Source organism: Doryrhamphus excisus, chromosome 8, assembly GCF_030265055.1.
Source record: "Doryrhamphus excisus isolate RoL2022-K1 chromosome 8, RoL_Dexc_1.0, whole genome shotgun sequence".
Classification (NCBI taxonomy): Eukaryota; Metazoa; Chordata; class Actinopteri; order Syngnathiformes; family Syngnathidae; genus Doryrhamphus; species Doryrhamphus excisus.
Genome location: NC_080473.1, coordinates 1145274 through 1171033, shown reverse-complemented (window position 1 = coordinate 1171033; position 25760 = coordinate 1145274). Strand labels below are relative to the sequence as shown.

Genomic DNA, 25760 nt, shown 5'->3' with positions numbered 1-25760 from the left:
GGGGGTTGCGCTTGCAACCTGTCACTGCACTTATAAAGGGGCCCCATGCATCATTTGCAATTTTTGTGGTCACATTTAAAGTGTATCGTACTCATGTCACAAATTTCGAAAGCTATTTGTCGGGGCGGGCGGGGCCGCAAGATGTTGTTATTGTCACATTTGCAGTACATTTGTTCCTCACCACTTTGTGTTTAGAATTTTGTGGCTTCACTTTATCATGGTTTTCCAAAATGTATTCATGGACAAATTATTGCTGTTTGGTGGTTCTTACTAAAGTTGTACATACTGGGAATACTATATTATATATTTCACTATATTTTATATTTAAGCAAATATGACCTATTTTGTGCCTAAATTAAGCATTTTCTAACAAAAAATGTCTAAAGGAAGTATGAATCACCTATAAGGCATTCAGAAGATGCATTAAAAATGTTGTGATGATAAGTAGTATTTTACACTGGTCACAAGGTGTCAGTAATAGCCACCGCAGGAAGTACTGTGCAGAACAAGAATACTTTCCCAATGCTAACATATGAGTTTATATTATGTCTTAGTTAAGTCACATTTTCTCTTATGTCTACTATATTGGATAGCAGGAATGTAAAGGCAACAATGGGGTGTTATTTCATATCTAGAGAACTCTGATAATGATGATAAAGGTTTTCTATTTCTAATATGTCTTATTTGCTTTTATTATTAGATTAGGTATACCTTTATTTGTCCCTCAGTGGGGAAATTTACAAATTTTTGTCTACTATATTGGGTAGCAGCAGTGTAAAAGTGGCTATAGGGGTGTTATTTTATGTTTGGAGGGCTCTAATGTTAAAAAGTGTATCTAGAAAATGGTAAACTGGTTTTCTATGCTCCTACAACAAAATATTGTTTTGTATACTATTGGTGGTTTTAAAAAAAAATTATAAGCAAGACAGAGCCTCCTGGTGAGGACCGTTACGTGCTTTCATATCAGAGTCTCCAAAAGTGTCTGATAAGACCAGAAAAAGCAAAGCTAAACAGGTAGCTGCAAATTTATCTGTGGCGGTCCAGAGTTATTTGCGGTGGGAAACCCTGGTGACTTGCCGGGTGCTCGGCGGCAGTCGGCCACGGCTGCTTAGTTGTACTGTTTGTGCCCGATGTATTTTTCCATGGGGCTTCAATGGGAAGACTTTGGAGCCTCAAAAGGTTGCATGAGAGTAGGCGTGGTTGGGGGGGGGCTGCCAAATTGAGTGTTGAGCAGGTTTGCCATGTACACAATCGTGAGATTTATGGGATTATTTTATGAAAAAGTCACACACACGTGTATTTTTATTCTGCAGTGACTGTAAACTCTTTTTATGTTGACTTGCCACGCCAGAGCTTCTGCCAGCGATCCTGAGCACGGGGCTGAAGGAGGACAGGATGTCGGTGGTCAGTCTGATTTTGTCCACGCTGAAGAGCAGAGTGAGTGATCTCTGGCCTGATTGTCGAAGACAACTCATCTTGACGGCTTTCCTCTTAAGCTTCACGTGATCTGTGTCTGATGCAGGTGGTCTTAAACAAGGCCATTAGCAAAACGCAAAAAGTGCGTTTTTTCACACCTACCACGCTCGCCAGCATCGCTTCTCTCTACAAATGGAACGGGATCGCCGACGCTGATGTGGCTGATAAGAGAGTGAGTTTGTCTCACCTTTCGCTTTGTCTTTGCTGCAGTTGATGCAAATGTTGTTTCCACGACAAGGTTGAGGAGGACCGTGAGCATGCTGGGACATCGGTGGTGAGGGAGCTGGCTCACAGCTTCCTTCTGGACCTGTGCTGCTCCCGGAAGCACGGCATCAGCTTTCACGATGCCAGCTTTGGCACGGCCGGCAGGCAAGTGTAGTCCACGTTCATTTCTACACGACTTGGGCTTTTTTTTTCCTTTGCTGTTTCTTCCACGTGCTGCTCTCGCTCTCTTCAGAGCCGGAAACATCATCCTGCTGCAGTTCCTGGTGGGCCTGAGGCAGGCGGCCGACGACGAGCTGGTGGCTGAGCTGGTGGTCAACACCCTCAAGGCGAGTCCTGACATTGTGACGAGATATTTCAAGGAGATGCAGCACTCGTACACCCCCCGCCTCAAGAACGCTTGGCAGGACAATGTCCGGCTTCTCAAAAAGGTACTCCATCCACACCATCAAATAAAAAACATAAACTAAAAAATACATTCAACTATTATATAGTGTGTACGGTATTTATGGCTTTTATTGGGTGGGAAAAAGAGAGAAATTTAAATCATTAAAATGTTTGAATGATCACATATCAGTCATCATAGTACGGGCTACTGTTGTGGCCACAAACTAAACTCTGAATCTCCATTGAAACACACATGAGCACAAGTCATAAGTGGATCATTTTTCTTTTATTATGAGTTTAAATGTCAGCATAGGGTTGTTACATCATGTCAAGAGGGCTCTAACAATATTTAAAAGTGTATCTAGAGCAGGGGTGTCAAACATACGGCCCGCGGGCCGGAACCGGCCCCCAAGGAGGTTCGATCAGGCCCGCAGGATAATTTGAAAGTGGAAAAAATGCATAAAAGACATGGAATTAATATTTTTAATTCGCTGCAATTCATGGATTATCCGCTAAGGGGCGCACTCTTTCCATCAGAGTAGAAGACAAGCCGCATCACTGAGACAGACTGAAAACAGCAGACGGTATCAATGCGCCATCTGCTGCTTGTTACGACGTTGTTAATACCTTGGTCTCTACCTCTCTGCTACACCCTCATTAGCCAAAATGTCGTTATCCAAACGGAGAAAAGTAGATAAGGAGTGTAGAATTTTCAAAGAAAAATGGACCACGTCCTATTTATTTACAGACATGCACGGAAAACCTCTGTGCTTGGTGTGTTTGCAACAAGTTTCGGTATTGAAGGAATATAATATTCGACGCCACTACGAGACTCATCACAGCCAAAAATATGACGGCTTACTGTTTGCATTGTGCACTTTAATGTTAGTCAGCAGCTTCAAAACAAAAGTTGTGTGATGGAATTCTACTGTTCATACAACTCCATACATTTTCAGTATATATTGTATGTGTATGTATGTTTCATGTATGAAGTTTACAGATTTACAGGACAGGCGAACACTTTCTTCATTACACATTTAAAATCACTCTCCTTAGTTTGTAAGGTGTACGCAGGGATTACATTTAGATTTTATATGCGTATGTGTAAGTGGTTTAAAAATCCCTTTCTTTAAAAGTCTCATTTAATCTTAAAGTGCATTACTATATTTTTCAGTACCAATTAAAATTTCGTGCCTTTGTACAATCAGTGGGATCAGTTGCAATGCATATTTGTGAATGATAAAAGTAAATTGCACATTTGTCTAAGGAAATATGAGGTGTTTCATGAAATGTTTTGTAAAAGGATAGTTCATTAAATTTCAATATTTTCCTAATGTTTTTGTGCTTCTTTACACCAAAACAAAGGAAAGACATGATATTTTGGTTATTTATAGCAGAGTATGGTATAATTTTAATGGTCCGGCCCACTTGACATCTCCCTAGACCAGGGGTCAGCAACCCCTGGCTCCAGAGCCGCATGTGGCTCTTCAGCCACTTTGTTGTGGCTCCCTTCACAACGCTCAAGTATTTTTTTAAAATACCCTAATGGGAAAAAATATGCATTTTTTAATGAGTTTTTTTTTTAATCTGACTTTCTGTGAGACCCTGAATGAATTGAAGTGAATGAGTTCTGACTCGTGATTGGATGAGCTCACATGTGACGAGAAGCAACAATTTGGTGTAAAAATTTGGCGTTAAAACTGATTCAAACTTTCAAAAGTTTATAAGATATTGTTTTTAAATGATGTTTTGCGGCTCCTATCTGTTTTCCTTTAGTAAGCGTGTGGGTAAAATGGCTCTTTTGATAATAAAGGTTGCCGACCCCTGCCCTAGACCGTATGTGGCCCACGATGCGAAATGAGTTTGACACCCCTGATCTAGAGGCTTGCAAATTGTTTTTACTTTATTTATAATCAGAATCAGAAAATGGTTTATTGCCAGGTATGATCAAACACATACTAGGGATTTGTTTTGGTATAGTAGGTGCAGACACATCTATTAAAAAAGAATGAAAAATACAAAATATACAGAATAACAGTATAAATATATGTACACAGTCTGTTTTTTGTTTGTTATTCCGGAATCCAACCTTGAGCGCTGCTGCTGTTGACTAATATCTTTTTAACACCATTTCATTTCACGTCAGATCTACGAGGCCCAGCCAGAGATCAGCGCCGTGTTTCAAACCCGCGAGCTCCTTCCACTTCCTCGCCTTCTGTCCATGATCATGGTCATATCGCTTCCTCCGGTCTGCACCAAGGCCTTCTTCACACAGGGCCTCAGTGTACGTAGCACGCACGCACGCACGCACACATCCGTGCAGAGCATGGATGGATGCCGCAGACCCCGTGAATCTCTCCCGTCCTCCCCGCAGTTGGCCAACACCGCGGCGCAGCTCACCGCCTTCTCCACCGTCGGCTTCATCCTGAAAAAGGCCGCCAAGAACGTAGCCTTCCTCCTAGGGAACCACTCGGATGTGTACACACCCGACGCCATGGCCGACCTGCTTCAGCAGTACAGAGAGACGCTAAGCAAGGTGAATGCTACCAAGCCTCCTTTTGAAAACCATTTTAACTTTCCAAACGTCATCCTCTCGTCACAGTTTTTACCCGACATGACCAGCATCGTCGCCAAGTGGCAGGCGCTCACCAAGAAGGACAAAGCAAGTCAAGACAGCCAAGTTTCTGGTAAGAATCTGGCCACTTTATTAGGAACAGCAACAAGAAGTCTGCCTTCCTCAGGCTGATCATGCTCCATTTTAAGATACGGGAGTGCCTCCTCTAAATTTTTTCTGTTCTCTTTCATTTCATTCTCGCATTTCATCATTTCATTCCTGTATTTTATACTACTTTATGTTGTCTGTGTACAATGTGAGCTCGTTAGGAGTTCATTTCTGTAGGTAAAAAGTACACACGCATCACTGTTGTACGGAATACAAGTCCAACGACGTAGACTGAGCCCCTCCCGTAATGAATACTCTTTTTTTTTTTTGATAGATTTCTGGGAGTGTGTATTGTGTGTGATTCTACTTAAATCCCCATGATTAGCTGACATAAGGGGTGTACTATGTGCAATATCTGATCAACCTCTATGCGCAATATTAAGGGCTCTAAATGCAATATACTAAGTTCTATGTGAAGTATTTCCATAATGCCTCATATTAACTCTCTAACAAGATCTCTAACAAGAAGTGTATAGACTGGTTATATATCTCATCTCGTTTCATATTATCTACATCAGGGGTGCTCATTAAGTCGATCGCGATCTACCGGTCGATCGCGGCGTGACATTAAAAAAATATCATCCCAGCATCAATGCCGTCACTTGATTGATATACAGGGCAGCCATTCAGATGACAACTGAATGTTGCCCTTCGGGCGACCAATCAAATCAAACAACGTCTCTAAGTGCAGCAGAACTTACGATGTCAGCCTATCATCCATCCCCGTTACTTGATTGACATACAGGACAACCAGTCAGATGACAACTGAATTTTGACCTTTAGGTCACCGCTCATGCGTAAACAACGATGCAAAGTGCTAAGCTAGTCGGCGAATTGCGTCAGATTTTAAGCCCTCGCTAAAGTTTATGGTCACTAAAATGAGTGAAGGAGCTGGACGAAGTAAAAAGGCAAAAACATATCACTTCCATACGGAATGGGAGGTGGACTTTCTTTTCACAATGTCTTTTTTGAAGTGCGTTTGCCTCATATTCCATTCTACCATCGCAGTACCAAAGAAGGGAAATGGGGAGTAATGTGGAGGTAATTACAAAAAATGTTAATAGTTAATTATGTGTGTTTTGCAATATTGACTCATTTGGTTATGTAAGGTACATCAACATACATTGTACGTACAAATAATCCTCAATACATTTGAAAATAAATAGATGTTTTGCATTTTTGTAGTGGGTAGATCATTTTGACTCGGTCATTTTAAAAGTAGCTCGCATGCTGAAAAAGTGTGAGCACCCCTGATCTACATACTGTATTGTATATAACTCTGGGAAAAACCGTTGATTTTATATTGTTTATTTTTCTATATTGTGTATTTTGTACTGCTTAACTAACTCTGTACTCTTGCTGCTGTGCAACACAAACTTCCCCACTGAGGGACGAATAAAGGCATATCTTAATCTTAAGGCATATGTTAATCTTACTTTTACCCATGTTTGTGTAACAGCACCAGAGGAGCCTGAGGTGATCCTGCTCAAAGCCCTGATCCTCCAGGTGATTTGTCTTTACCAGAAAGTGGTGCCACACCTGGTCAACCAGTGCAGGTTTGACTTCAGCAAGTTCCTGAAAGGTAATCGCTTTTGTCGTCAAGTAAAGCGCCCGTCCGCACTCTTAAAATTGAACGTTGTCTGGCGTGTGTAGGGGTCGTGTCGGAGGGAGGAGTGGATGAAGAAGTGGCCCCCGTCCTGCAGCATCAGATACTGCAGCTGGCCTTAGACCTTCCCGCCAGCAAGTTCTCCTGGTTCCGCTTTCAGGTTAAGAACCTTTTTTTAATACGTATAACACTGGATCTGGACCTCTCTCACTTTGTTTCTCTGCCACAGGAAGCCACAGACGAAGAAAAGTCGGTGCTTTATCTGCTCCTCAAGATGTTTGTCAGCAGCCGCTGCAGCCAACTCAAGACGTCCACGCGGATGCTAGTTCTCAAAGTGAGAAGACTCGCTGATTTCGTTGTGTGGCGTTGGTTCGGCAGCTCGATGTCAAGTTGAAAGTATACAGCGGAGCTGCTGTTGTGTGCAAAACTTTACAGTGGAATGTTTAGCTACTCTTTAGCTATGGTCACAATGACATAAGACCCCAAATAGCTGTCCTCAGCTATGCCTGCCGCAAACTAGCAGCTCGTATCCAAATTTTAGCTCGCAGTTCAAAGCAAAATGTCAGTGGAGAGACGGCTCACATCTAAAAGTACACTCGTGTGGCAGGGTACTACTGTATAAATGACAATACAAAATAACGGCCATTCTTCAGTACCTTCTTACTTCTCTCTGGAAAGTCGAAATCCAGTCACAGCTGTGAGAGCCATCTGCCAGTACTTTGAAGCAAAATTTACGAATCAGAACTTAATACCCAGTGCATGTCTCCACAATCGATTTATCTAAAGATCTAATTCTTCACTTGTCAAACTGAAAAAACAGTCGCTTCGGTTTGTCTTCCACAACCCGAATGCTTTGAATGACAGTGTTTCCCACAGGACTCTAATATATCTGTGGCTATGTCTCTTCAGGTGTTAAAGGACAGCGGCGTGTTTGAGTACACTTGGACCGAGCTTGTAGTCTGGCTTGACGAGCTGGACCGGGTAGAGCCCAGCCAGCAAGAGACGGTCATTCAGTTCTTGGAGCGAGTGAGTGGGCGTGTCATCTCTTTGTTCTTCCCACACTGCCATGATCGAGAACGTATGGCTTTCTTTCACACAGGTGTTTGTCAAGCTGGTGAGCCATTCCCACATGTACACTGATAAAGTCGCCAGCCTGGTGCAGGAGGCGGCCAACATACAGTCCAACCTGAGCGGGCTGGAGGGAGACGCCGTCAGCGTCCCTGTGTCCCACATCGACGGTGGGTGAGCCCCTCTGCATGTCCGTGCGTCAGGTTTCTCTTCTTATGTAATGTCTCTCCACTAGATGTCCTGGACATGCTGGATGTCATCATGGAGGGCAACGACTGCGACATGGAGGAGTTCGGGCCCCATCTGAGCCAAGACTTCATTGTTCAAACCTTCCCCTTCAGCGTTGCCGTCCTTGCCGCTTTGGAGGCCCGAAACCAACTTCCTGCAGACAAAGGTGATAAAGGTTTATTTGTATGTATGGAAAATACTTTTCTTACAGTATTTTATTGCTTTATTACAACGTCATTGTGGGTGTGTCATCTCCTGCAGGGGCGGTGTTTCAGTACTTGTCGGCAGTGCTGTGTCACGTCCTTCACGGCCAGAGGGAGCCGCTCCCGCTCTGTTTGTGTCTGCTGCAGTACGACAAAGACCTGGCCTCCTCCGAGCCGCCCCTTTCTCCTCACGGCTCCGTGGTGCTCCTTCACCGCTACTACTCCAAGTGGCTCCCGCAGCAGTGCCGAGAGGAGCTGGTCGGTGTTCGATGGCACACCGAGTACACGCCACATGAGCGTTACACCTTTCTTTGTCATCTTTTTACAGTTCAAGTCGTCTGATTGTCAGCCAGAGGGGACGTCGCCTTCCTTCACCGCCATAATGAAAGCTGCCTACCTTGGCGGCTTGAGCAGCTTGCTGGAGGACACCTTCAGGAAGGATGTGGAAGGAGCGGCAGCTTCCATGTCACTTGCTGACTTCCCGCTGGCGATTAAACAGATTTTACTCTACATCAAATCAGCAGTGGAAGACTTTGGCACGGTAAGACGCGCTTATCTGATTTGGCTCTACCGGTTAGCAAGTAATCAGACCTCTCTCAGTATGCATCGCTCTTCTCAAGGAGCAGAGGGTTCTGCTGTGGGCCTCTCCCCCAGCTAAAAGCATCTTCTTTGTGATGTAAAAAAAAAAACAGAAAAAGAAAAGGTGGAAGAAAGTTAATTTGTTGTGCAAATGACCAAAAGTAGTGATCTCACCGAACAATTACTGATACCTAGTGACCAACATTGAATACTACATTCACAATTTTAGCTTTAATAGGCTTTAATTTAATTTATTTTAATTTAAATAATAATTTAATTTAAAAAAAAATTAAATTTAAAATTTTAAAATAAATTAATTTAAAAAAAATTATTTAAATAATTTAATTTAATTTAATAGGCTTACTTTACTGTATTTGTATTTTAACCCTGTCACCTGTCCAGACACAGTCTCAAGTTCTTGTTTTTTAATGCATAAGATTAGACACATGCAATACAGTAAATAAGTAAATGTCACAAAAAAAGTGGGCTAATAAATTGACACACAAAGACTGCAGATTTCAGAAAATAACAGAAGAAATCTCTACACTCTACAAGAAGCAATGAAGTCTGTAAAATTAAATAATTAAAAATAAAAAAAATCACAAAATTTTTAACTATAATGATGAAAATGATAATATTAATGATGATTATAATGATGGTAATAATGATAAAGATTATAACAACAATGATAATAATGATAATAATATTACAATGAAAATAATAACAGGGAAACAAGACAGTGGCATGAACATGATTATATCCTGCAAAAAGGGGTAGGCATTTATAAGCTTTTGCTTCAGCCTACTCCTTTTGGGCTTGGGATCAGATAGTTGAATAAAAATGTAAATAATGGAAAGTTATATTTTGATTGATGTAAGAAATGCACTGTAATGATTCACATATTTGCCCAAATAAAGGGAAGAAAAAAAAAACCTTTATCGGGCACTCACTGAAATACTTAGTAATTTAAAAATGCAATCCTTCAGTGTTATTGGGGGCTATAAGAAGACATTTTTTCTCTTTTTACTTTTTAAAAAAGTTTCAGGTTTTGGGTGCAAATCAACATCAAAGAAGTTACCATATACGGTTCCTTGCCCATTTAGGGTATGGAAAAGGGACAGGTCAAACTGCACAAGGTGACGTCAACAAGAGGTCCTGTTGTTTGAGTGACTGTGATCAACTCATCATGGTTAGTTTTTATGTTTGGGCCAAGAGTGTCGGGCCCCAAGCGTCAGAAAATTGCAATTTCCAACTTCTGAATGAAGAAGGAAGTTTGATACTCTCTGGCTCACTCCTGATTGATCACAGCCCACGATGTCACTTCCTGTGACATTGTCTGATCTTGGCTGATTGGCATGAGAAAGTCACATGACTCTGTTGCCTTGCTGAGACATGGGGAAACCCTGTTTTTTTTAAGTTACCATATATGGTTACTTGCCCTATAAAGGGTTAATACATGTAGCCATTTTTGTGGTTCAAAATGCTTAATTTGGGCAAAAAATATGGACAATTTGATCAAATATGCATGTTTTGACTAATAGGCTGTAGTCAACCCCCAAACTGCGTTTGTTTATTGTTTATGTTCATGTTGATGTTTGATGTTGTCATGTTGATGTTTATTGTGATGTTTATTATAATCATGTTTATCGATCATGTTTGAAGAACCACAATAGAGTGAGGGGGCGATGTAGCGTGATTATGGCGTACCGTTCCAGCCCTATTTGGAGACACTTTCCCATACAATAACATGATAAAATGTCCCGAAACTTTTGACCGGTACAGTGCATTTTTAACATTTTGACCTTTCCCCTCCACGCACAGTTTCCCAAAAACACTGGATCTGCTATTTTGAAGACCTTAATGGGAATACTGCAAGATGTCTTATCCAAGCTGCAAGGCTGGCAGGAGTCCTCGGACTCTGAGCCGGCAGAACAGAACCACAAAGAGGAATCGGACCTTTTCCTGGAACTCAACCAGCCCACCACTGGCGAACCCAACAGAGAGCAGGTCAGCATAAAACATTTTTTAAAAATCACTGAGCAATTTGGATGGTCATCATTAAGGTCGCATGATGGGTGTCATAGAAAGACAAAAGACCAGAACCAGTCAGGGTTCAAGTTCATAAAATTGATAAAACCTGGAAAAATACGCTCAAATATTGATCATTCATTTTGTAATTTGTGTTTTAGATACTTCTCTCGGCATTGGACTCCATCTTCAGACATCCATGTATGGAGCAGTGGTATCTAGCTTTGGAACAGTCCACCCTGCCTCCACACTTGCTAAACCCGGTCCGACTAAAGCAGATGTGCACTCAGCTGAGCGACGACATCACCGCTCTGCTCAAGATGGGCGCCCCCACCCTGTGCCAGCTGGGCCACCTGGAGCTTCTGGTCGCCTACACAGGCGCTGTGGAGAGAGCCGTGTACAAGGAGCTTAAGGAGATGGGTCCCCAGACTCCCGTGAGACATTCCAGACCTTTCCAGGCTCTCCTGTCGCTGCATACCTTCATGGAGCCTTCCAAAGTCAGAGATGTGACATCTGAGTTGCTGCTGCTGCCGCAGGACAGGCTAGTCATCACAGACACACAAACCCGACTCAGCATTTACGGTCAAGCTGCACTGCAGATTCTCACCGAGTCCTCAGCAAGGCGAGACCAGGACCCCGGCATCTGCTTGTCGCAAGCTCACCTCCATGGTCTGGGCACGCTGCTGCTGTCCTGCTCCAGTCCGGCCCTGGAGGATTTCTTGCTCCAGACGCTGTCCAGCGAGCCTGGAAGTGCGCGGCTCATCCACACCGACGTGCTGCAGTACTGCCTCCGACGTCCTCTCCCTCACATCCTGGCCATCGCGTGTCTGCTGCTGAAGCACTGCTCCACACAGCTCCTCTTCTTCGAGATGTGGTGTCTGCAGCCCGACAACGCCAGGAAGCTGGCTGACACGGCGGAAGACTTCCTCCCTCTCATCCGGACTTACCTGCAGGTGGCTGGGAGAGAGGATGCAACCAGGCCTCAAGACGGTTTGTACACAAACGGGACATGTGGAAATGTTGAACACAGTTTTCCCATGCCTCTCATTTGGTGCGGAAGTGGTGCATTTTTTGTTTCTTACTTTGTCCCTCTTCCCCACTCTGTTTCAGACCCTTTCGTAGGTTTACAATAGATAAATTGGAGGCTAACTCGTTAAAGCGGTGGCCGTCGCTAATGTATTTGAAGAGATCCTGTACCTCGTGCATACATGTAGTGGGAACAATGCGTCATAGTGAGGATGGATGATGGATTGATAAACTTTTTTTATGCCATGCAATCGACCCACATTATGTCCGAGATACAAAAGGGAACTTTACCAATGCTAACGAGTGAGGTATGTCTTGTAATTGCTTATTGTATTGACTACATTGGGTATAAATATGACTATAGGGGTGTTATTTCATATCTAGAGGGCTCTAATGGTGATAAAAAACATATTTTGAAGTTTTGTAAAACATGTTTTCTATGCTGGAATGATAAAATTATTTTATTCATGAACATTCGCCAAGACTCGTGTAGCATCTCAGAACATCTACAGATTGGCGGGCTTGAAGTACGTCATTTCCTGCGGCGTGTGCAACTCCCTCCGCAGGCAGACAGCCCACCTTTGCAGTTTCAGATCAACATTTGCAGCGTGATTTGTTTCAGCTGTAGTAACACTCCCTTCTCTCTTTAATCACCGTGGTTAACTCTTGAAGAAGTTCTTGAAGAACTCGATGAGAGGTGATGTCAGGTCACACGCTGACAAAGCAGGGGTGTCTAAAGTGTGAGATAACGGAAAGATATAGATATAGAAAATGTAAATAGAACAAGATGACACTTTGATATTAATAACTAATAATAACACAAATATTTCTCTTTAAATATGAATCAGTTTTATCCATCCATTTTCTAAACCACAAGTTCTCACTAGGGTATGCTGGAGCCTATCCCAGGTGTCTTCGGGTGAGAGGCAGGGTACACCCTGGCCTGGTGGCCAGCCAATCACAGGGCACATACAGTATAGACAAACATTCACACCTATGGATGATTTAGAGCAGGGGTCGGGAACCTTTTTGGCTACGAGAGCCATGAAGACCAGATATTTTAAAATGTGTATCTGTGAGAGCCATATACATTTTTTTAAACATTGAATGCAATAAAATGTGTGCATTTTTATGTAAGACCAACAGTTTTAGATATAATGGGCTCTAATTACATAGACCAGGCACACTACCCCACGCCAAGGGGGTGTGGCCAGCACACTTTCGAGAGCAGCGCAGTGTCTAATAATAAATCAAATACTTGTTGCCATTAATACAACTTCTGCTGCTGCATGGTTTTGCACCGTACTCCGTACATGTATTTCATTCTTTTGGCCATCTTTGTCAGAAGGCTTGGTTCTGCAGCTTTAGCTATTTGACTAAAGGAGGAAAGTTTACATTTACATGTTTTTTTTGACATCTCAATGACCGAGGTAGACTACCGCATTATCCAGTAATAATCAAGTTTTGGTGTTTGACCTGGAAAATATCATCAGGAAAGATAGATATGGTTGGCCGTATTGCAGCAGAATATAGATGGACGAATTAAAATGCATAAGAAAGTTGCTGATTTTGAATATTATTTTTAACAGTCATTTCTGTGATGGTTTACTTTAAAATGTTAGCAAAAATGCATTTTTATTGTGGTAAGAAATGCTTGAGAGCCAGATACAGTCATCAAAAGAGCCCAACCTGGCTCCCGAGCCATAGGTTCCCTACCTCTGCACTAGGGTATGCTGGAGCCTATCCCAGGTGTCTTCGGGTGAGAGGCAGGGTACACCCTGGCCTGGTGGCCAGCCAATCACAGGGCACATACAGTATAGACCAGGGGTGGGCAAACTTTTTGACTCATGGGTCGCATTGAGTTAACAAAATTGTGCGGGGGGCCAGAACATATATTTAACACACATGATTTTACGCTTATAATTTTAATAATTTTAATGAATTTTATTATATTTAAATATTTTTATTTTTTTTTAAATATTTTTTAATAATTTTTAATAATTTTACGCCTTGAATTATTTGTCTAATTTTAATTGTCATACTATCAGCTATATGTTCTTGTTTCCTTTTTTTCAGGAGCACTTTAAACATCAGACCACATCAAACTAGGATTTATTTTTTTATTTTTTTTTACTGAATAAGACATCCGACTTGAAAGTCATGTTGCCAGCTGGTATGTTAAAAGTTGAAATACTTAAAAGCAACTGGCGGGCCGGATTCAAACGTTTGGTGGGCCGCATGTGGCCCCCGGGCCGTAGTTTGCCCACCCCTGGTATAGACAAACATTCACACCTATGGATGATTTAGAGTCTCCAATTCACCTAACATGCATTTTATTTGTGGATGGGGAGAACATGCCCAGATCTCCTGACTGTTTGGCCCGCATGCTATCCTTTTTCCAAAACATCAATATATACCAGGGGTCAGCAACCCCTGGCTCCAGAGCCACATGTGGCTCTTCAGCCACTTTGTTGTGGCTCCCTTCACAAGGCTCAAGTATTTTTTTTAAATACCCCAATGGGAAAAAATATGCTTTTTTTTATGAGTTTTTTTTTTTAATCTGACTTTCTGTGAGACCCTGAATGAATTGAAGTGAATGAGTTCTGACTCGTGATTGGATGAGCTCAAAGAGCTCACATGTGACGAGAAGCAACAATTTGGTGTAAAAATTTGGCGTTAAAACTGATTCAAACTTTCAAAAGTTTATAAGATATTGTTTTTAAATTATGTTTTGCGGCTCCTATCTGTTTTCCTTTAGTAAGCGTGTGGGTAAAATGGCTCTTTTGATAATAAAGGTTGCCGACCCCTGATATATACTGTATAAGTGCATGTCGTCTCAGGTTTGTCTGACTGAATTGTGTCGTTGCAGTGCAAAAAGAAGTTTTACACACACTAAAGCAGCGTCTGCTGGCCAAGTTGATGCAGTCTGCACTTGGAGATGCGGCGGTAGATGCTGGGTTGATCGAAGCGCTGGCGGGTCTGATCAAGCTCTCTGCAGACATGGCAGACATCAGGGACTTGATCAGCAAGCTGCCATGCGCCCTGCAGAAAGCAGACAGCTTTGAAAGGTAGCTGGTCCTCAGAATCCAGAATTGGGAAAAACAAAGGAACCGGTTCAGGAATTTGGCATTGAAATTGTTTTACCTCCCAGGTGGACGCTCGTGGACGTGATCACAGAGAAGCTGGCTGACTCTCCAGACGACGAAGAAGAAGGAGAAACCTGGAGGAAGAGCATCGCCGCGGCTGCCCTCAAGTGTCTGATTGCTTCTTACAGTCGCAGCAAAGATCAGACGCCAGCAGTCGCATCAAACCAGGAACACGACATCTTGGAAAGGCTGCAGAAGCTCATCGTAGGTTTCCACCTCTGGCAGCACACTTTGCTTCACGTTATGACATTAATCCTTGGCCATCTACTGCCTAGACATCCCCTGACAACGCCGCAGCCAACTGGAACTCTTTTGTCAGGACTGGACTGAAGTAAGACATTTACCCTATGCTGCTATCTCTTTCACGTATTCTCTTTGCCAATCATTTCTTTCTTCCTCAGGTATCGCTACACTGATGGGCATTTCCTGAACACCCTGAGGAGCCTTCTGGAGGTGATGTACCCCCCCGGCGGTATCAACGGCGACCTTCTACCTTTATCCGCGCTCCACATGATGGCCAGCAGCCACTCCTTGTTCCTGCCCACCATGCTGGACTCCCATGCAGACGACCCCAGCAGGAGTCAGGCTCAAGGTACGTTCATATGGTACATCTTTACTGCTGCCATTCGATGTTTGACTTTGGCTGGTCTTTCAGAGGCTCTGGTGTCCCTCCTTCTCTGTGTGGTGAAGAAATGTCCTACCGTCTGCAACATGAATCACTTCCTGGTACTTATGGGATCATATGGCGCTACACTCAGCACTACAGGTAATACATTACTTAAAAAAAAAAATCAATAAAATTTAATAAATCACACGATACTTTCAAATATACGTTCAATAAATTTGTGTCTATTTTTTTTATTAAAAAAATAAAATTGTATCAGAAAACATGAATATTTTATAATTGATTGATGAATTTTTCAAGACAAATAAAAGTAGCCACAAATGAGTAAAACTTTTGACATAATACAAATATTTAAAAGTAAATTCAATAAAATGAAACCGTAATATGAACTGTACATTAACATCACACTGTATCTGTTAATGCAGTCAAAAGTTTGGAAACACTTTTATCATTAATAAACATAACTTATGGAGCTCCACTCTGGACTACAGTAATACATTAGTTAAAAAAAAAAAACTCTAGTAACAAATCATTTGAATGAAATGATGATGATAATAATGAAATATTGAAATATTTTAATTGAATAATAACAAATGTAAAATGTTAATATAATCAAGATATTTAAAAGTAAATTCAATAAAATGAAACTGGAAGGAAAATATGATATGATGATTATCTAGATGTAAATAATCGATCTGGCAATGCATGTACACGACCGGTGTGAGACACTTCACTATGTTATTGTATGATGAAGTGTCTCCAAACTTTGGACTGGAAACGTATGTGTCTTATTTCGGTGTATGTAATGCATACGACAAGACGTTATGTGTTTATTTATTCTTTATTTTTTAAAATGTCTTCCAATTGGCATCGCTTTCATACATTGTTGTGTTTGAACAGACCAAACCATATTCCTGCTCCTTCAGGAATATGAAAAAAACAATCTCAGTCTCCTCAAATTCCAGTGAGTAACTTTATTTTATCTTCATGTGACCAATGTTGACACACACACTCATACTGTGGAACTCTATACACAGGTCTGTCTTGTGGGGTCCGGCAGCTGTGGAGCACCACAAAACCAGGAAGAGCCTGGGGTCTTCTCTGTGGAAGCAGACCCACTCGGACGACATCTTGGCCTTGTTGAATACCGACAAGATGCTCCAGACCATTGCTCGCTTTCCCCAGCGGCGCAGCATCATTCCACAGGTTTGCTTTCTAAAATGGCATCATTAGACGACATTTGTCACCGTATGTGAACTCAATCTCTCAACGTCCACAGAAGGATCAAGAGATGCTGTTCCAGCAAACAGACAGCGATCTGTACGACCCGTGTTTTCTTCTCCCTCTCTTCAGCGTCATTCTCGGACCGGGTGAGTTCTCGCCCGTCACGCCGCTGCCCGTCACCGTTATTCCACCCGCTCGCCGTCATTCCTCGCCTCTCGCTCTCAGAATCGGTGGTGGACTGCCTCAAGTTCGTCTCCGTCCATGCCCTGGGGGTAACCGTCATGGCTCTGAGCAGCTACGACGCCAAGGTGCGGGCGGCGGCCTACCATGTGCTGACCTACTTCTACCAGCACCTGGAGGGCGCCCGCTTCCGAGAGAAGAAGCAGGTGATATGATTTGGAAAGCATTCGGGGAAAGAGCGGCCTACAATGAGCTTGTGGAATTCTTTGTGGTCAACAGCTGTTGTATCTGCTGGACATGGTGAAGAACGGGATTGCAAAGCAGAACGAAAGGCTTCCCTTTGTCTTGACTACGTACATCAGCAAAGCGGCTCAGCAGATGCTCAAGCCCGGTAGGTGGCAGATACATACCTGTGACCTTGACCTATGACCTTCTAAATATGGTTTTTACATTATTAGAGGAGTCTAGACCAGGGGTCAGCAACCCGCGGCTCCAGAGCCGCATGTGGCTCTCCAGCCTCTTTGTTGCGGCTCCCTTTGCAATGCTTGAATATTTTTTAGCACCCGTGTGGTGAAAATGCACGTCTTTGTTATGAGTTTACAAAAATCCAACTTTGTGTGAGACCATGAATGCATCCTGACTGAGTTCTGACTGGTGACTGAATGAGCAGACAGGATGCTATCCAGTTCTCTCTGACAGGTTAACATGAAGGGAAATGAGTAATACTTTGAGTTATTTGAGTTATTAATTATTATTAATGAGTTATTTGACGATTCTAAAAAATAAATTAGAGCTCATTTAAAAACAAAAGTTTATCTCCAGTACTAGCAAGAGTACTCCAACTCGTCTTTTTTTTCCCCTCCAATGTTGTTTTAAACATACAACGTTTTGCGGCTCCAGGCTATTTTTCTTTAGTGGGCAAGTGGGTGAAATGGCTCTTTTCATAGTAAAGGTTGCCGACCCCTGGTCTAGACTAAGGGTGTGGAAAATAATCGATATTAATCGATGCATCGATTAATGTGTATGTGTGCGATGCGAGTCCATCGGCTCATTCACTGGGTATGGATGCAATTGACGGGTGAAATCTAGATTCATCCGTAAGATCCGACACAAGCGCGGTTTTATTCATGTTAAACTTCACCCCATATGCTGTTGCCCAGGCGCATTGAATGCACCATCATTCGCGTCTTGTATTGAATACGGACGGAAGCCGTGAGGCACATACAACTACTAGTAGAACAGCATGGACGTTCGCACGCAAGCTGCAGCGAGGAAGTTTCCATATTCAACCCACCGCAACGTTTAAATCTTATGTTTGGAAACACTACGGATTCACAAAGAACGACGGGAAGCTTGACAAAACGTCCGTCATTTGCAAAGAATGCCACGTTAAGAAGCCGTACAACGGCAGCACGACAAACATGCAGACCCCCTTAAAAAGGGGACACCACAACACCGACAAGTCTACCGCCACCTCCCCGTCTAGTTCCTCGTTGGACACCGGGGGATAACCAAGCAAATCAGGTCAGAACAAGTGTCTGTCCCCTCTGAACGAGTGTTCAGCGCAGTTGGCTTCTTATCGCAAGAAATTGCGCCATATCGTATTGGATCGCATTGATTTGAACTAAATGATTATAGCATTATATCACATCATGAAGAGGTTGAATCTTATATCATCGCATTGCCAGAAAATTCCATGTATCATTCAAGTATCGTATCGCTGGCAGTGCCTTGAGATGTGTAACAAATCGTCCTCGGTGCTGAGATTCACACCCCTACTCGAGACATGAAATAACACCCCTATAATTCCCATTACACTCCTGTTACCCAATACAGTAAACATTCATTCATTCATTCATTTTCTACCGCTTTTCCTCACGAGGGTCGCGGGGGGTGCTGGAGCCTATCCCAGCTGTCTTCGGGCGAGAGGCGGGGTACACCCTGGACTGGTCGCCAGCCAATCACAGGGCACATATAAACAAACAACCATTCACACTCACATTCATACCTATGGACAATTTGGAGTGGCCAATTAACCTAGCATGTTTTTGGAATGTGGGAGGAAACCGGAGTACCCGGAGAAAAACTCCACACAGAGATGGCCGAGGGTGGGAATTGAACCCTGGTCTCCTAGCTGTGAGGTCTGCGCACTAACCACCAGACCGCCGTGCCGCCCTACAGTAAACATAATAAGAGAAAATAATACATATTAGACACAAACACATTTATGAACTTCTACACATTACCCAATACAGTAGACATAATAAGAGAAAATAAGACATACTAGACACAGAAAACTTGTTTGCAACCTTCTAAATATCGTTTTTAAAATTATTAGAGCCCTCTAGACATGAAATCACAGCCCTATAGTCACCTTTACACGTCTTTTATCCAATATATGCATCTCAGCTTTATCGTATACATCAGATATAGAAATGGAAAAGCATATAATTAGTAGAAACTTTGGTCTTTGCTGTTTTTTTTTTTACTTCCCAAATATGATTGTGTTCTTCTTTCTAAGAAGTTCTTCTAATATTATGATACAAATAATAAAACATTTACCCCAGCCTAATTTTCCTAAATGACTTATTAGTTGTTTGTTACGCATATCAAAAAGTGCTATTAAAATGACATTATTTCCCCTCATAATATTCTGAGTTTATTTTCTCAGTAGAATACGACTTTTTCCTCTAAATATTTTGACTTCATTCTTGCAAAAATTACAGCTGTTTTTTCTTTTTTCTGTTCATTTTCCAACCATTTTTCAGATTTTTTTTCCCTTGTAAATTCTGATAATATTTTGACTTTATTCTTGTAAACTTACTGCAGATTTTAAAATTTATGTTGTTTTGTTTTTTAGTTTTCTTGTTAATTGTTTTTAGAATCTTTAGAAATGCCTTTGTACCGGAGCGGCATTTGCATAAGTGGAACTGATTTTTCCCTTACGTGTTCTCCAGAGGACCACATGTACGTGGTCCTGAACCGCTTCCTGCTGTCCCACCAGAGTTTGGACTTGGGGAAGGTGCCCGACTTCTTCAAGCTCTTCTACGGCTTCGACCTGGAGGTAAAGCGCTGGAGGGACGCACTCAAGGGCAGATTTGTTTTCGCACCCTCTCAACTTGATGGTGACGTGTGTTGACACCGAGGCGATCACAAACAAACTCGACCGATGTCTGCAGAGTTCAGCCTTGATGTGTTTGACTTGTGTGCAGCCCCCCCGCGGATATTAATCCTCTCTGTGACAGGGTTGGGGGTCACGGTCTGCTCACTGTGTTTGTTCTGCAGCACAAAAAGGAACGAGAGTGGATCCTGAACGTGCTGGAGGAAGGGATAAGTGACGGACACTGTTTCCAATTGTGCAACCAGCAAGGCATCTTCTTGAGCCTGCTCGGATTTAGCAGCAGCCCCCTGTGTGACGACCACACTCAGGTACGCCCTCCTCTGGTCCTTTGTCATCATACACATGCTAATGCAAAGAAGCTGCTAGTAAAGGTGACCAATGCTGAACCAGACATCCTACATTGTGCTGTGTCTTTTTTCCCCTCATGCATGGCCTCTGACTCCCTTACAGTCATTGGCCGGTCTACATGTCATCACACGCTACAATAAGTAATTGGTCTGCTCTTTATGTCACTCTACATGTCAATCATGATAACAGTTGGGAATGTTGCATAGTCTTCATTGGTCAGTCTGGATGTCAATCATTACTCGCAGAAATATGAATATGAAGTTGGCTGATTATGTCACATAGTCGTTGTTGGTCTATATGTCAATTATTACATGCAGAAACTGATAACTGGTCGATTATATTACCTAGTATTTAGTGGTCAATCTAGATGTCAATCATTGCACACAGAAACATGGATAGGTAGTCAGTTATGTCACCTAGTCTTCATTGGTCAGTCTGGATGTCAATCATTGCACATAGAAACAGAGATAATTGGTTGGTTATGTCACCTAGTCTTCATTGGTCAGTCTGGATGTCAATCATTGCACATAGAAACAGGGCTAATTGGTTGGTTATGTCACCTAGTCTTCATTGGTCAGTCTGGATGTCAATCATTGCACATAGAAACAGAGATAATTGGTTGGTTATGTCACCTAGTCTTCATTGGTCAGTCTGGATGTCAATCATTGCATGGAGAAACAGGAATGATCGATCAGTTATGTCAGAAAGTCTTCATTGGTCAATCTAGATGTCAATTGTTACACACAGAAACATGGATAATTAGTCAGTCATGTCACTTCGTCTTCATTGGTCAGTCCAGGGGTCATCCACTACACCCAGAAACATGGTTAGTTGGTTGGTTATGACACAGAGTCTTCATTGGTCAGCCCAGGTCTCAGTCACTGCAACCAGAGACATGGCTAGTTGGTCCGTTATTACGGTAGCTACGCCTAGCAAATGGGATTGGTCGGTTAGTCTTCATTGGTCAGTCTAAGTGTCAATCATTGTGTGGTTACGTAGTGTATGGGTAGTGTCGCAGTGTCGCAGTGCCGCACCAGGAGCAGGGCTCTACGTTAAAAACCAAAATGACTTGCCCATGGGGAATCCTTAAGGTGAGAACTACTTGCCCCAACTTGCCCCATGTAAAATGAAAAGACTGCCATAATGATATCATATCAATATATGCTGATAATTCATCAGATAATAGTACTGATGCATTGTATTTGGAGGAATGTCTGAATATTTGTGGAGATGTATGTTAACATGGCAAGCCATGCTACCTTACACATGGTAGTCGTAGTAAGCAGTGATATTTATAAGTTGTGCACCACAATGAAACATTATTGAATAGACACATTTGTGTACTAGTAAAGTGTTTTTAATCCAGAAAAAAATGCTCAATGGTCAAACAATAATTTGTGAAGCAAAGGTGAGAAAAATCCACAGAGAAATGGAAGCGCTAGATTTTGTAGCTTGTGCAAAATCAGCACTTGGTATTGGATCTAATGGGTGGTGTTTCATTGTGACCACTTCAAATTGTCACAGCAATGTGATTCACTCACCTGTGCCATCATTTGATTTGCTAACCGCTAATAAAATACTTGTTTAGGAGGCACTGCTTCATCACTTTTTGCTGTTTTCCTTCACAAGTTGTTGAAGAATTAGACCATGTTGGCATGGACGCCATGACAGATGTTTTCCTAGTAAAACGATCGCTGATTGGTTGATCGCCAACAAGAACGGGTGTGGGTAAAACGCGGATTGTGGATTACGGACCGCGGTCTAAATAAACGATTCTGATTGGTCCATTTCAAGATTTGCAAGGATTGGTTTGCAAATTACCATCGGAATTACGCAGTCCGTGTTTTACCAACACCCAACAAGAACCGCTTTAAAAAAAACTCTTGGCAGTACGGCATGCTAAAGTGTACTTGCCCGACGGGAATATTAATGATTGGATTTACTTGCCCCAATTTTGTTTTAACTTGCCCCGGGCCATCGGTACAACGTTATTGTCGAGCCCTGAGGAGTTAGTGGGTTATGTCATTGGTCAGTCTACATGTCAATAATTACTGTCTGCAGAAACTTACATGTTTCATAAAAACACTTATGTCCTTGCACTTAAATGCTAGAGCATTTTTTTAAAACTTTTTTGTGTGGTGAGAACGAGCTGACTGCCTCTTCTGTCCACCAGGCGCAGATCATCAGGGTGCTGTGTCAGGCCGCAGGCGTCAACAAAGTGGCACACAACCTCTGCAAGAACCATGGCCTCCTGACCTGGATGATACAGATGCTTGAAAAAAGGTAGGTTTGACTTTGGAGTTGAAACCGTGCGCCGTTGTGACGTTTCTTGTTGTCCCCAGGAACCTGGAGCAGCATTTGCTGGGTTCCGTGGTGCACATGCTGCACACGCTGTGGTCCACCAGCCTCGGACAGAAAGAGAAGGCGGCGGAGCAAAGAGAAGGTTCCACGCTGGCGGACGAGAAAGTCAAGTGTCTGCCGCTCCCACTCATCAATGAATTTCTATCCACGGCATTAAGTGTCGGCAGACGCTTGAGGTAAGCCCTGACAGCTGCTGGATGAGAAGCCTCGCTGTCTCAGAGATGTTGACGTGTGCTGCGTCTTCCCCCGTCAGGTCGGGTGTGACGGTAGCTCAGCTCAGCTTGTTCCTGCAGACGCTCTCCTCCATACTGAAGCATCAGGTCACCGCTCTGTGTGCATCAAACACAGCCGAGCGACCGATGCTCCTGGCGCAGCCTCTCTCCACCGCCGACGCGCTCGGTCTGCTGCTGTGCTGGACCACCCTGACCGGCCACATGGCCCTCCAGAGCCAGATCCAGGCATTGCGTGACAAGCACAATGTGAAGGAACTCCTCAGTAAGTGGCTCCTTACACTATTTTCAGCATGAAATTGAACACCTTCAGAGATGGCCGCCTGGACTGCCTCCCGCCACTATTAAATGTGGCGCTGCCTGTTTGCCCTTGCTTTGGAATATGTTGCCGACCTTCACATGGGACCCCTCTACATCCACGTTTCAAAAAAGCGACAAAGTATTTTAAGTAAAATGTTCACTTTATCACGATTTGCTTTGTTTCAGCATCTGGGAAGGACAAGACCCGGGGTAAAAGCTCCCCTGTCTGGACCAAAAAAGAAAAGCCGACAGAGGACGCTGAGACGGAAGCACGAGAGGAGAGTCTCCAGAGCGAATGTCGCTTGTTTCTCAGCAGCATTCTTCTACACTGGCGCCCTGTGTTGGGCCCCAGTGAACCTCGGCCAGAGCGCACAGGGCATCCCGGTCTGCTGGCTGTGGAAACGGCCCACCTGCTCACCAAATGGACCCTCAGGCGCCTGGCGGAGGATGTTTACGACCCAGAACGCACCAAAATCTTCTTGCACTGGCTGGAAGAGAGCGTGATGACGCACGGGGAGATTGTGGATGCCTTGCTGCCAGATGCCGGCCTCAAAGCGGACCTCCTTCGCCTCTACCATCAAGTCTGCCAGACGCCCGTCCCGGGGGGGAGGGAAACCTTCCGCCTGTTCACGGACATCATGATACGCCTGCTGGAGAGGCGAGGACAGCTTCCAGAGGCGCATCGAGCGGTCGTCTCTGCTTGCCGGCCGCAAGATGCCAGAGATGAGTGGAAATGTGGTAAGACACGTTTACTGGACAGCGGGGGTGTCATTTGCAGCCCGCTACTATTTAAAAATAGAATTCAACGAGAAACCAAAACACACAACAACAAAAAATGTAACAATGTTGCAATAATATGAGGAAAAATAACATTTTGATTTTTTTTCACAATTCACAAAAGAAGAATATTAACTGAAAGAAAGTTGAAATAGTTGGAAAAACAGCTGTCATTTAATAAGAATAAAGTCAAAATATCGTTCTAATGGAAAAAAGTCAAAAACATTTTTGAGAAAAATAACGTCCATTTTGTTGAAATAGTAGTGAAAAAAAATTACTTTTTGAAAAGTCAGAATATGATGAGAAACAATACAAAATGAAGTGGAAAATTTGGTTAGGGGAAAGGTTACAATATTATGGGAATAAAATCATAAAATTATGGGGACCAAATTTACAAGAAATTGGAAAAAAGCTGCAATTTAATGTAATTTTAATTAATTAATTTAATTTAAGTCACACTATTAACAGAAAAAGTGACATTCTAACAGTGTGAAAAGTCAAAACTTAACCAGAATTATTTTTTACTATTATGAGGGGAAAAAAATTCATTTAAGGAGCGTGGAGTTGAAATGTTAAAAAATATATATAAAAATTTTTGAAAAGTGGTAATATTGTGAGAAACAAACATCAGAAAATACAGGTGGGGGATAATTTATATGATGGGGATCAAGTCAACATTGCGGCAATATTACGAGAAGAAAATGAATGAAGATTACTTGAGAAGAATGTGTAAAATGTAAAAGAAAAACAGCAGCAGTTTTTTTTTTTTTTAACCCCCCTTCAAATCGTCTGTCGTGTTTTTCTGTTTCCCCTTCCAGAAGCAGGCCTGTCTCTCCTCTCTTTGTACGTCCACGAGGTGTGGAGCGGGGCCAGCTTGGCGCAAGGCTTCCTGTTTCATGTCTCTATGGTGACCGGGGACAAGCGTAAGCGGCGAAATAGCCGCAAATGGTCTCAGAGTGAAACGGCCGTTAGAGCCGTCTGTGAGGACTTGATGAATGTCAGCTGAATCTTTCTACTGTGTCTCTTTTTTTGGAATGAAATGGGAGATTTTCAGACCAAAACAACTTTGAACAAGCCGTTTATGTGGTATTGTCATCACGGAAACACATCCACCTTTTTTATTCATGCAAGCTTAGATTAAATTGGATTGGACCTGCGCCTCCTTTGACTTCTGCGTCTGGGACTCCTGGAATTAAACGAGGCTCTTGCATTTGTACGTTTCAGTACTTTGTTGTTGTTTTTTAAAGACAAAAGAAAACCAACACTCACCAAGGTAGAGGCCCAGTTCCAGACATGAGATTCAAACAGAGAAAGAGGACTCCCACAAATGCAGCCAGAATAATCCAAAACACAATAACAATAGAATCTGAAAGAGGTAAAGAATTAATCAATGACATAAAGAAAAAAACAAGAATAAAGCTTACATTTATTGTATTTCAATGTGCTCTCATCCACAATCACTGGATCAACGTAGCCATAGTAGTACTCCCATCCATCCAAAACAACACCAGTAGAGTTCTCCATGATACGCTTTGTAAAGACAAAAAAAGAGTGATGCTGTCTCACCAAATCTTAGCTAGAAATGAAGCACAGGCGTGTTGTCACAAGCCAAAACTGGCCTTGACTCCTTTCAGGGTCTTTGCTGTGTGCAAAATGGGGTGGTGGTGGGCTTTAATATATCCCCCTGGTTTGCATTAGCAACTGTTTGCCATTGTTTATTTAACCTTAAGTTAATAATTGTTACTCATTTATATAATTAATAACATTTTATTTGTGTGATGAGCGCGTGCGCACACACACTATGGGAGGCCACGCCTCTCTGTTATGACGACAGCCCCCACCGTTTGGCGCCACACATCTTGACCAATGACATTCGTCTTTTAAAGGATAAAAAGACGAGGAC

General features: G+C 42.7%; 1 protein-coding gene and 1 long non-coding RNA gene across 3 annotated transcripts in view; one reads left to right on the top strand and one right to left on the bottom strand.

Moving 5' to 3' along the window:
- Positions 1-25073, top strand: part of urb1 (URB1 ribosome biogenesis homolog) — a 28144-nt gene extending 3071 nt beyond the window's left edge. Inside the window, exons 6-39 of one of the 2 annotated variants that reach the window (XM_058080106.1) lie at positions 1352-1437; positions 1523-1648; positions 1715-1845; positions 1934-2129; positions 4232-4369; positions 4460-4621; positions 4688-4772; positions 6267-6389; positions 6461-6573; positions 6643-6747; positions 7323-7439; positions 7513-7651; positions 7717-7875; positions 7971-8170; positions 8241-8453; positions 10313-10498; positions 10681-11509; positions 14415-14613; positions 14697-14895; positions 14967-15022; positions 15093-15283; positions 15347-15457; positions 16217-16280; positions 16354-16522; positions 16596-16686; positions 16766-16926; positions 17000-17111; positions 19678-19784; positions 20006-20149; positions 22363-22472; positions 22532-22726; positions 22804-23045; positions 23267-23818; positions 24676-25073. In XM_058080106.1, coding sequence (XP_057936089.1) covers positions 1352-1437; positions 1523-1648; positions 1715-1845; positions 1934-2129; positions 4232-4369; positions 4460-4621; positions 4688-4772; positions 6267-6389; positions 6461-6573; positions 6643-6747; positions 7323-7439; positions 7513-7651; positions 7717-7875; positions 7971-8170; positions 8241-8453; positions 10313-10498; positions 10681-11509; positions 14415-14613; positions 14697-14895; positions 14967-15022; positions 15093-15283; positions 15347-15457; positions 16217-16280; positions 16354-16522; positions 16596-16686; positions 16766-16926; positions 17000-17111; positions 19678-19784; positions 20006-20149; positions 22363-22472; positions 22532-22726; positions 22804-23045; positions 23267-23818; positions 24676-24863 — 5999 coding nt within the window. In that variant the 3' untranslated portion in view covers positions 24864-25073. Of the gene's footprint in view, positions 1-1351; positions 1438-1522; positions 1649-1714; positions 1846-1933; positions 2130-4231; positions 4370-4459; positions 4622-4687; positions 4773-6266; positions 6390-6460; positions 6748-7322; positions 7440-7512; positions 7652-7716; positions 7876-7970; positions 8171-8240; positions 8454-10312; positions 10499-10680; positions 11510-14414; positions 14614-14696; positions 14896-14966; positions 15023-15092; positions 15284-15346; positions 15458-16216; positions 16281-16353; positions 16523-16595; positions 16687-16765; positions 16927-16999; positions 17112-19677; positions 19785-20005; positions 20150-22362; positions 22473-22531; positions 22727-22803; positions 23046-23266; positions 23819-24675 lie in introns of both variants that reach the window. The other variant, XM_058080105.1, reaches the window with a different exon arrangement.
- On the bottom strand, positions 24996-25565 carry LOC131134622 (uncharacterized). The gene is made up of 3 exons (XR_009131430.1): positions 25424-25565; positions 25127-25223; positions 24996-25043 (listed from the first exon to the last, which is right to left on the bottom strand). It is a non-coding gene; the product is annotated as an uncharacterized LOC131134622 (long non-coding RNA).
- Positions 25566-25760: the final 195 nt, after the last annotated feature.